This window comes from Periplaneta americana, chromosome 16, assembly GCF_040183065.1.
Source record: "Periplaneta americana isolate PAMFEO1 chromosome 16, P.americana_PAMFEO1_priV1, whole genome shotgun sequence".
In the NCBI taxonomy this organism is placed as follows: Eukaryota; Metazoa; Arthropoda; class Insecta; order Blattodea; family Blattidae; genus Periplaneta; species Periplaneta americana.
Window position 1 is genome coordinate 23690893 of NC_091132.1, and position 12041 is coordinate 23702933.

The 12041-nt window shown below is 35.5% G+C and overlaps 1 protein-coding gene across 7 annotated transcripts in view; it reads right to left on the bottom strand.

Annotated features, from left to right (window-relative positions):
• fry (Protein furry) overlaps nt 1-12041 on the bottom strand; it is a 719047-nt gene that overhangs the window by 558487 nt on the left and 148519 nt on the right. For all 7 annotated transcript variants that reach the window (XM_069813811.1, XM_069813807.1, XM_069813810.1 and 4 more), the window contains one exon: nt 8898-9052. In XM_069813811.1, coding sequence (XP_069669912.1) covers nt 8898-9052 — 155 coding nt within the window. The remainder of the gene's footprint in view (nt 1-8897; nt 9053-12041) is intronic.

The window sequence follows — 12041 nt, forward strand, 5'->3', positions numbered from 1 at the left end:
AAATTATCATTGTGTAATACAACATGTAGAAATCCAGTTACTAATTTTGTTACAAATTTCCTGATACTTAGGGGCAGAAAACAACAGCACTCAAAGACATGTTGTGATCCTTGTCTGATTGAAAGAACTTGTAAATTATAACTAGTATGCAGACTCTTCGGTCTCCAAAGACGTTGTAGGATCGTTTTTACGGCTACGCAAAGCTTTATAAGACAGCCAAATTCAATTTTTTATTTTATTTTAAAGGTTTTTCTGTTTGTTTTCGCGAATATTTCGTGAAAAAAATGTTTTCAAGTGCTAATTTCGTGACCATGATGTTATTTCGTTGAAATCATTAAATTTTGCGACATTTCAATGTTGAATATCATTGATTTTCTAGATACCTTGATGAGATTTGTGTCTGTTTGGCGAATACAGTTACATTTTCAAACATACTGCGTATTTCGTGGGGACACTTCTGTGAGTTTTAAAACTTTCACAATTTTCATCCAAAATTTATGAATTTTAAACTACATAAACATACCTACAATACTATCATCTGTACAAAATGTTGTGCCACTAGAGCTAATCGTTTTGAAATTATATTTTTTAAATGTATTTTATATGGACGTCACTAAAAAGGCTCCTTGCGTCACAATTTTCACAATTTTTAATTCATATTAGCTCAAAAGCTTGAAAATAGTCGTGGGAACATAAATTAATTAGCTTTTTGAGCTCGGTCTAAAGAGAGAGCCACAATAAATTTTTAAATCGATTTTCTTAATTTTTCACCATTATTTCACCATAGTGTCCCCTTAATACCAAAAAATTACACCCCTACTCATCTTCCTAACAAGTTTTAGGCTATAAGGCGCGTTACGATCCGATCCTACATAAAATTTTCACGCCAGTGTTTTACAAGTCTGCCTATGGATCTTTTTCCTCTTGATGTATAAACAGCTTTGTGGATCCTTTGTGAACTCATTCTTTGAAGGTAAGATTTCCAGTTTTGTTTGTTCTGATGGATGTATTGTAGAACTGATTCAGTTTGGAATTTATTTAAAATATCGATGTTCCTTTTTAGAACCCACTTCGTACACTCTGCTACAAGCGCATGAATCGCATTGCAGATCCTGTTATTCTGCTCTCATCATTTTTCTTTAACGCTCATGCTTCGCTGCCATAGCTTAATGCGGGCCGTGCTAAGGTGTACTATAGTGTCCTTCTGAACAAGGGATGGTCTCATAACTCCATTAATAATGCCTATTGTCCTGTTGCACCTAATGATTTTCTCTACTATGTCCTTCTCTTCCAAAACAGAGAGATTATATCCGATGCAAGAAAAAATATTATTTTCTCAAGTGTCTTGTTATAAACACTAATTTTACTTTATGCTCGACCATGCCGAAATGTAGTAGGCCTAATTATACACCTGGTAGCAGCCCTTTAATGGACCTCATTAAAGTAAACCTATTCATTAAAGTTCAGGTGTTCCACCAATCAGAAAACACCATTGTAGCAATATGAAAGTGAAAGTATCGATTATTCTCGGATATGCAATCGAAAGACAACTAGTGAAACGTCACGGAGGCTGGAAATCCAATACTCTCGCAGAAGGTTATGTTCTGTTACTATAATAATTAGCGTTAATTGTAAATAATATTCAAGTAAATTCAATTTGTCATCTCGTTTTTCAATGTCTAAATCAATTTCAAGATTATATTAAGATTAATGTTTATTTTACTCTCTAGATTCTAGGTCAATGACATTTGTTTCTCGGAAAAAATCAATACTTTCGCGTCTGCGCACATCTCACAATTTACTAGATCCGCTCCCCAGTCAGGTAAGAATAACATGAATACTTATGAATAATTTCAAATTAGAAATATGGTCGAGCATAAAAAGTCGTATGAAACTTGCCTATAATGGTAATTAAGACGCTCGTATGAAAATTATGAAACTCGCTTGCGCTCGTTTCATAAACATGCTCGCGTCTTAATTACTACCATTAGAGGCTCGTTGCATAATGTACTATTGTACTGGTTCTATTCCGTAAAATGCCATAATGTTTGTTTTGTCTGTGAATATTTACATATTATAATTAGTTGTTATTTGTATAATAATAATAATAATAATAATAATAATAATAATAATAATAATAATCATCATCATCATCATCATCATAAAGAAAACCTGACAGACGACATTCAGAAAGCGACGAACAGATCAATCTATAAGCTTTGGAGAGGGAATAAAAAAGAAAGAAAATGCGAAACCAGAGGATAAATATCGTTTGTAGACGTACAGCCTAATTCTATATATATATATATATATATATATATATATATATATATATATATCGAAAGAAAATACGCGAATATTTCTTACCATTCTTCAAGTGATATGAGGACTGCTCCTCAATATACGTGCTACTCTGTCATTAATGGGACAAGGAGAATACAATGACATCAATGGATTACCAATCAGACGGAATCCTGCGCGAAATGGAGAAAGAATTCTAGGAATTACGAACATTTATCTTGTCACATCTTTGTATTACGATCCACACCCGACAGTACGCTACAGACGATTCTCCAATTCATTATAATTGAAAAACATCTGCAGCAGAAGAACGAACAAGGACTGAACTATATGTACATAATAATTCTATTTATAACGCTCTTTAATTCAAAGAAGTGATCTCAGAGAAAATCGACTTCTACGACGGTTTGTTATGCAAACATTTTACGAATGATGAGAATAATTAAGTTCCTGTTTAAATATTCGGAGAGCTGACTTCCATATCGTTCTTCCTAATATTGCATGAATAATTACGGAACTTGTTCGTTTTATCTGTGCACTGCGATGGTATTTATACTGGTGAAATGTGACATGACGTGGCCTAGGACTTGAGTTAAGCAATGTGCGCTGGTTCGAGTCTTCAGGGGAAACAGATTTCCCATGAAATTTCGGGCAGCGTATGGAACCGGTGCATACCCAGCATCGTGATGATTTTGGGGAGCTGCAGTGAGCAGCAAAATCCGGTTTCGCAAGCCAACTAAAACGGCTGGAGAGATAATCATGTTATCACATGGTACCCCCGTACTGTATGGACCATCGTTCGCCTCTGCTAAGGCATGTGAACGTGAGGCCAGCAGTCGGTTGGTAGGCCCTGGGCCCTCTATGGACCTCGCGCCACGGACTGATTTTTAAAAATGGCATGTCTTTATTCATGGCTAAGAGAAATGAAATGAAGCCACTGACCGATGCGACTAGCTTTCAACATTGTAGCCAGAAAGGGAGATGAGAGGTAGTTCGCTAACGAAGACAGAGCTGAATTCGTTGACCTCTTACATCTACATTACGAGAAGGAAGAGTAGTGTGTTAGCGGCGATGTTGCCCGACTACTGAAACTTTCAATTCAATTTTCTAATTAGCCGTGAATTTAATCAAAACTTAATATAGATTTTTCTACTCATTTAAGTGTTCCCTACCGTCCCTATCAATGTGCAGGATTATTTCACTTCAACCCTGTATATAACACCAAAATCAGTACTGTAATATCATCAAGCAACAGACAACAGAGACATAGCTGTCAGGAATTTGAATTTCAGGTGGGAACAAGTACAAGAACTGTTTTTACCCCGGTGATTTAGACACTGTCTCAACTACTAGGTTATTTATCGTCGATAAAACTGGTGACGATGTAATGGTATTTGGTGAGACGAGGTCGAGGATTCCCCATGGGATTACCTAACATGCGCCTTACAATTGAAAAAACAATCGGGAAAACCAAATCAGAAAGTCATGAAAAGCGAGAATCAAACCCACGAGAGAGTGGAGCTATGGATCAGCAGGCAAACGCGCCTATCGCTTGAGCTAAACCGGTGGCTCGAAAGATATTTAACCCTTGAAGACTGAAGAGCAGACGTCTCCAAAAGCGTACTCGCGAGTAAGCCCCTGAACGGAACCGAAGCCAGTACGTAATGAGCGCGCTCCGCCTCACACATCCCCACCTGTACTGTACTCAATGTTTATGCGCAAACGAAGAGCAGTGGCGGACTGCCATTATCATTGTACTGGTCGGCGTGTTCCACCGTTTCACAATGTATTCTAATCATGGACGTAGTACATTCAAGGATGAATAGGAAGATAAATTTTTTTTGTATTAGTGGGGAGAATGTGAAATGCTTATTTTGTTCGAAAATTCTTAAGGGTGTGTTAAAATTCAACATGCGACGACAATACTCGACTCTTCAGAAAGAATATCATACAATTACAGGCATGCTGGACATGTGAAAATAATTTATTTTGTGGCTATCTGTATAACTGTTGGTTATACATAATAATCAGTGTATTACAATACGTTTACACTCAGTTCCGCATGACAAACATATAGTTTTTCGTTTAATTTTAGGTGAAATGCGTAGGCCTACAAATATTTTGATAAATATAAAACAAGAAAATACAAACATAAATCACACATGGTCCTCAGTCTTAAACAAAAAAAGCTTCTTGCTAGCTATGTTCTAGCTTGGAATATTGGAAAATCAATGAAGCCCTTTACAGAAGCATCATTTGTAAAATCGTGCATACAGAACGTTACTAAAATACTGTGTCCAGAACAAAGTCAAAGTTTAAGAAAATTAAATTGTTTCCAATTACAGATCAGAGAAGGAATTTCAAGATTGTAAATGTAATTGAATCTGAAGTCGAAACCACAATTAACCAGTTTGTAGCTTACTCACTTGCATTGCACGAAAGCACAGATAGAAATGACAAAGCTCACCTAGCCATTTTCATCCGAGGAGTTAATGAACATTTTACTGTGTCTGAATGTCTTCTAGATATAATTACAAAATACAAATGGAGAAGATCTTTTCCAGGCACTGAAAGGCACCATAGAACAGAAGAGGTTGAATTTGCAGTGGCTTGTGTCAATAGCAACAGACGGGGCTCCAGCTTCATAGTATGTCAAAATAATATACAAACTTATGATATTTCTTATTCTTTTGATGTTATTATTTGTAAACATAAGCAGACTGTTGCCGCGATCCCCCACTGATCACTTCCATCTGTTGAAGTACGAATCTCTCCCCCTTACAGCTCCCTGTGTTCGGCGGGCAGTATCGAGAGCACGAATGACGATACGCTTTTTGGAGACCTCTGCTGAAGAGGATAAAGATGCTGTTGAAGTTCTTATTAGATTTATGGTCAAAATTTTAATCTAACGAAGTTAATTTTGCATTCAACATAGCAACTTTCTCAGATTTCACAGATTTTACATTATATTAAAAACACCGCCTGTAATTTTATCATTTCACTATCACTGTCAACTGCGCACATTCCATAAATAGGTCCCAGAACTCGCGAACTTTCAAACGTGTTTGAACGTCGATTACCACGTCTTCAGTACTGTATTTAATAAGTAAAACACGTCTTTCACGGCATGACACAGCTATGAATGCAAACTACGAAGTCATATAATCTTAGATAAATGTGAATTTAGAGATTCATAAACGCGTTCACGACATTAAACTGATTCTGAAGTTAAGCTGAAGAGCAAAGCCAGAATCAACTTGTAATTGCCTTCCAACTTTTATTCCTTGGGTGAACTTTAAGGCAAGGAGGGCGTATATTACTAAAGTTTCCCGGGAGAGGGCTTGTGTATATACCACACAACTTAACCGCCTGCAGATACAACTCTCCTTGTTATTCCCTTCAACATCTAAACTCGACATCGATCTCAAATGTCATGGATAAGAGGTGAGGTCCACATGATGACATTGTACTGTATGTAGCATTCCTTTTGGTCACTTGTTCCATGAAATGTTTTACGATAGCAACATTAAGGAGACATTTTGGAAATATAGTACATTACTTTCTCAATGTCTTTTACGTGGCGTAAGAATTAAGTTGGCAATAGCATCTATAAACATCAGACAAAACATACTATATTGTCAACGTAACGGGAATTTCAAAAGGCACTAAAAATAAAATTATAGAGTTAAGAATTTTAGTCCAAATTTCAGAAAAAAACAACCTCACGAAATTTTGAGTTGAAAAAAATATTCTGTTTTTTTTTTTTCACATTTTGCATTTAATTTTCCTTCATTACTTCTTTTTGCAGACCAGAAATCATAGCTTTATTTCAGCCAATTTTGAACAATAATATTTTCCTTGACGAAAAAAGTGCAGTTCCTTGATATAAATAAATAAATAAATGAAAAATAAATAAATACATAAATAAGTAAGTAAATAAGTAAGTAAATAAATAAGTAAGTAAATAAATAAGTAAAAAATAAGTAAGTAAATAAGTAAGTAAATAAATAAGTAAGTAAATAAGTAAGTAAATAAATAAGTAAATAAATAAATAAGTAAGCAAATAAGTAAGTATATAAATAAGTAAATAAATAAGTAAGTAAATAAATAAGTAAAAAATAAGTAATCAAATAAATAAGCAAATAAATAAGTAAATAAATAAGTAAGTAAATAAATAAATAAGTAAGTAAATAAATAAGTAAATAAATAAGTAAGTAAATAAATAAATAATTAAATAAGTAAATAAATAAATAAGCAAATAAATAAAACCATCATAGCTCTTAAGCCGTTTCGGCTAAAGGATTGCTACTTTCATCAAAATCTTTCACTTTCAGCGTAGTCGTAGATCACGACAGAATTATGAGACAGCTGATATATAACAAAGAATAAGACAGTAGACAAATAAAAAGATTTGTAGGGGCGGTCTTAAACTCTCTTCCGAAAATTATGTTTTATTTAACGACGCTCGCAACTGCTGAGGTTATATCAGTTCTTTTACATGCCAGTAAATTTACTTATGTGAGCCTGTCGCATTTAAGCACACTTAAATGCCATCGACCTGGGCCGGGATCGAACTCGTTACCTCGGGCACAGACTGCGCCACCCAGGCCGACCTCTCTTCCGATACCTGTAATTTTAATGCCTTAAGATCGGCATTTTGTGTTAAAATAGTCGTGTGTAATACGCAGCACAACTATTTTATACTTCAAACAGGACTTCCAAAACTAAGAAATCACTAACAATTTCCATCTCTAATCGTATTATACACAGTACATTCTATTCATTTCCAACAGTATCCTAGAACCTCCAATACGACATACAGTGAGAAAGTAGAGCTCGCAGTTCATATGTTGAACTGTTAAACCGGATCTGTTCCTTGGAGCATGATATCTGACGTGCATCGAAACAAGTGGAGCATACTCTACATGAATACACCTACTAACTTTGTAAAATTTTAGACGAGAAAAACTGCATTACATTATTAAAAAATATTCAGTCACAGGAATGAAATGTTAATGTTTTCACATATAAAATTTACTGTTAATTTCAAACAGCCTACGTAAAAACTAATTAATATAAAGCAGTGGTCCCAAAGTGTGGGTCGCTGTTACCAGAAATATTCAAGTCACAGTTTTATTATTAGGAAGAGGATAAAAATCGTTTATGTTCCATGGACAAAAAGAAACTAATATGCAGTACAAAATTAGCACTTTATGTGGACTAAATGAAGTTTAAGTAGGGCTACAGAATACCGTGACTAAAATACTTAATTAAGTAATAAAAATGTTTCGACAATATAATCAAGTTTTCTGTGCATAAGGATACGTTTTAATCCTACCGTACTGCGCAACTGTGCTCAGTCTTCGATTCACTCTGGAGTTACCGTCATATATAGACAACGCCCATCTAGAGGAGCTCCACTTTCCAATAATGAAAAAATTATCGAAATCGGTTAAGTATCTCTCTTTTTACATATCAATATTCATAAGCATTTACATGCATATAGATTACAATGACATCCATATAACAACAGTGCTAATTGAACATCTTCCACTTGTTGTGCAAGGCCGTCTTAAATAAACGTAGAGTCATTGTTTTCACTGCATTGTATTAGTCTGGTTAACGCGGCACTGATATAAAAAGCACTGTTATTTTTAAAACTCATATATCTCGTTAAAATATGAGTTCTATTAAAATTTTGCATACAATAAAACTTGTCGGACACATTTCCTAAAGAAACGTTTGTAATGTAACATTTTTCTAAAAAAAAAATCAATAATAACCGAGATATTTCGATTTATTGACTTCAAGCTCCCTTATAACCTCCCTTTTAAAGAATATTTTGAATGCCATATAGTCTAAATTTTAAGTTGGATCCAATGTTATTAATATACCAATTTTCATAGAAATCGGATCAGCCAGTATCGCGTGAAAAGGTAACAAACATACATACAAACAAAAATTTCAAAACTGCGATTTTTTGTATGAGGAAGCTAAAATCAGTTTTTATAAGGCCAAATACCATATGGAATCCATCGTCATTACGGGACTAATGATAGGAGCCCGTGGGACCATACCCCGGTTCCTAGTCGACTTCTGTAAATCTTTTGGCCTGCATAAAAATATTTTAAGAGATCTAACAATTGCAGCACTCAAAGGCTCAATAGCTATTTTCAAGCATCATACATATGGACCATGACTAATTCGCATCTCATTGACGTTACTTCCTTTAATATCATGTGTTTCAATATAATTCAAATTGTTATTATTTTTCACTCTACCAACAATGTATCACTAAGCCTCAAGGCATTTACTCTATTGTATCATGGTACTCTTTGTCGATGGCAACCTGTAGTGGTTACGGGTAGAAATTAAATAATAAAATAATAATATAATGTTCACACCGAATGTTATTGCAAAAGCGAAAATTACCAGAACAATTTAGGTTACAGTTTTATTATTAGTATAGATAACTTTTGAAAATAAAATTCTTAAAATTAGAAAATATAAATTTCGATTAATATTCCACACTTTTCCATACAAGCAAATCCGGAACACATAGCTTATTCAAGTAACATGCTGATACAGGTACTTACCTCGCGCTGAAGATAGTAGCCAACGCGAGGAAGCAGCCATCTGCCACTTCCGGAGCTCCGGTGTAGCAGCGATCGACTACCCAGTCCAGTAGGGGACCGATATCAGGATTGCATTCCAGCAACAGAACCACTGTCTCTCTAGCCAACTGATAAATCTGAAACAAAATAAATTACATAATATATGGACACATACAAATAAAAATAAAAGGTTTCAAACCAGAAGTGACTATACCACAATATCACGAAAATTAAATTTCTTATCTCAATCTATCTTGTGGTACGCAGGAATAACTATTTCCTTAACTGATGGAGGCTGCAACTGTGAGATTAAGTTTGGCAACATAAAAATTCAACAGTACGCAGCTGAACTTAAACCTTGAATAGGTTAGGTTAGGTTAGGTTAGGTTAGGTTAGGTTAGGTTAGGTTAGGTTAGGTTAGGTTAGGTTAGGTTAGGTTAGGTTAGGTTAGGTTAGGTTAGGTTAGGTTAGGTAACGGTGTCTGAGAGCGAGTTAGGAATGATCTCACGTCGGCTATACTGAAGCCTATTGTGCACCCCGAATTTTATGGAATGAGAATGAGATGTACCAGCCCATCGGCCGCATGTGAAAGTTATTCATCAACACCTAAAGTTTTCCAAAGTGTGTGCAAGGACAAAGTGAATGTCCAGAAATCTGGATGAGGATAATAAGACGTGAGGAATTTTGTTCCCAAAACCCCAGAGCTATAACAAAGAATGTCATGAGTCCCGGGATAGAAATGTGACAACCGATGAAACATGAATATAGCAATAAACTCCTCAAATGAAGATTACTAGCAAGAGACGGAAACAATCTAATTCGCACCACAACAAAAGGCTGAAGTGAAATCGTATAAAAAAATTAGATCGACAGGTGCATAGTTTTATCATGTTGCATATATCTTTACGTAGAATTGGGCGTGGGTGCCATCACACAAGGGGAATACTAGGCAAGGATCTAAATCACAGAAACACCTGGAAATTGCTTCATGTCAAAGCCATCTATATTTACAGTAACTGTGTCCACTACACAGTGCAGCTGATTTCCACTCTCGCGTGTGGCCTTTCAACCAGGCTCTGTACTCTCGTTTTGGTTCGCCTTCCAACATATTATGTAATATTTGCTGAATCCTTGTCCCTCGGCCATCCCTCTTAGTGCATTTCACCGGTCGCTATGATACGTTGATCCAAATTTCTTTGACATGTTTGAAATTTTCACTACTCTCCTCACAAACTGGTCTCGTAACTCTCGTAATTTAACTCACAGGTAACTCACTGATAGAGCTGTCTTTAAGCTACGGAACAAGGTACTGTTCGCTTCCATATCTCAAGCCACACTGATGCAATCGACCCTGATCCATACCATGGCGCCGCGTTGAGATAGCTAAAGACGGCCATTTTCGCCGCGCCCCATTGCCCTTCAAGCACCCGATTCAACCAGTTTACATATTGTTCTGAAGCGACATTTGTCCTCTATCCAGCTGTAAATAAATCATTAACGTAGCTCTCATAGTTTTCGTTTCAAAATTTTCATTTTTTGGGACATGAGAAACTTCGTGAGTACATGTCACCACACTCAGGAAGAACGTGTTCCTACGTCAAAGATAATGGTCACGACGTTTTGGGACGCGCAATATCGATATTAATCGACTGTCTCTTAGATCAACAGACAATGAATGAAGCAACTACAGTAATCTCTCGAAAAGAAAATTGAAAGAATCCATAAGGTTTAGAAGATACGGAAAATTGTCTAAAGACAGCATTGTCCTTCATAACAACACCCGTCCTCGCAGCGCAAAAATAAAAAAGATACCCATGTTGAACTTGCTAGGAACCGTTGTCACATCCTCCATAGGGCCTTGATTTATCTCCGTGCGATTATCAGCTGAAAGAACATCTTAGGAGACAAAATACTTGTAACGAATGATCTGATGAAACAATATTATTGAAAATGCTGCCCAACTAATTAAAGATGTGCTTACAAAAAAGAATAAAGAATCTTCCTGGTTGTTGATAGAAATGTATCGATAAGCTGTGAGACTATTTAAAAAAATAATATTAGTCAAGGTTTTAATCTCTTACAAATAAATGAAGTCAGGATCAAATTTGAACTCCCTAATACAAAGTAACCAATATCTGTTGTTGTTAGTCAAAAAAAGGGCTTCATTAAACGTCTCGTATCTCTGTCCGAAAACGTACTTCAATCACTGTAGCCTATGTGTATTATTTAACAAGGTCAATGGCTTCATTCTTGTTACTTTCACTTTTCTACAGGTGATATTAACAAAGATTTTGTGTAATTACAAGCAAATAAGTAATTCTGAACTATGTAGTTCAATCATAACCTCTTATTTGATGCTAACCAGCTCTCCCAAAGACTATTTCCCACACATGTGGCAGATATGGTAACTTCCTATTTCGTACGACCCAGAGCACTATTGTGAGAAACTACAGTATATATGTTGTATTCAGTGTATGAAACAGAGATGTAAAATGACAGTTTGTTATTACATTCTAGAGATTCAATTAAAACTTTCTCAATATCAGATTCACCAGAACCTTGTCACAACATTTAGACCCCTTAAGGTTTTATCTTACAATCACGTTTCGTATACAGAATATGTCGATTCCATTATCATATTACAATATATCTTACTGCTAATGGTAACATTCCGCATTGAGGTTTCTAACACGAGGAAGACAGTCACACATTAAAACAACCTGACTGACAGTAAGATAAACCTTGAAGTAATCTGCACAGCACACAAGACACGCAAGTAAAATCTAGATTCTGGAATTTCATAGAAATTGAGATAGTTTTGTTACACTTCATGAAACAAATCAATGTTGGCTAAACAATACGCTGTACAGAATACGATTTGTGGGGAAGGGTGGGAGAATGAGAAGGATTTATCACCCTATTGCCAAAAGCATCACCCTACACTGTTTATAAGAACCAGAACTAACATCTCCCTAAATGTATTTTCTGGAAATGAATTTGTGAGTACGCCTATATACGATAACGATTTATTAAATATAGATATGAAAAATAGTAGCGGCTCCACATACACATATGCAAATGATACAGTGGTTATTCTTGAAATGAATTTGTGAGTACGCCAAATAC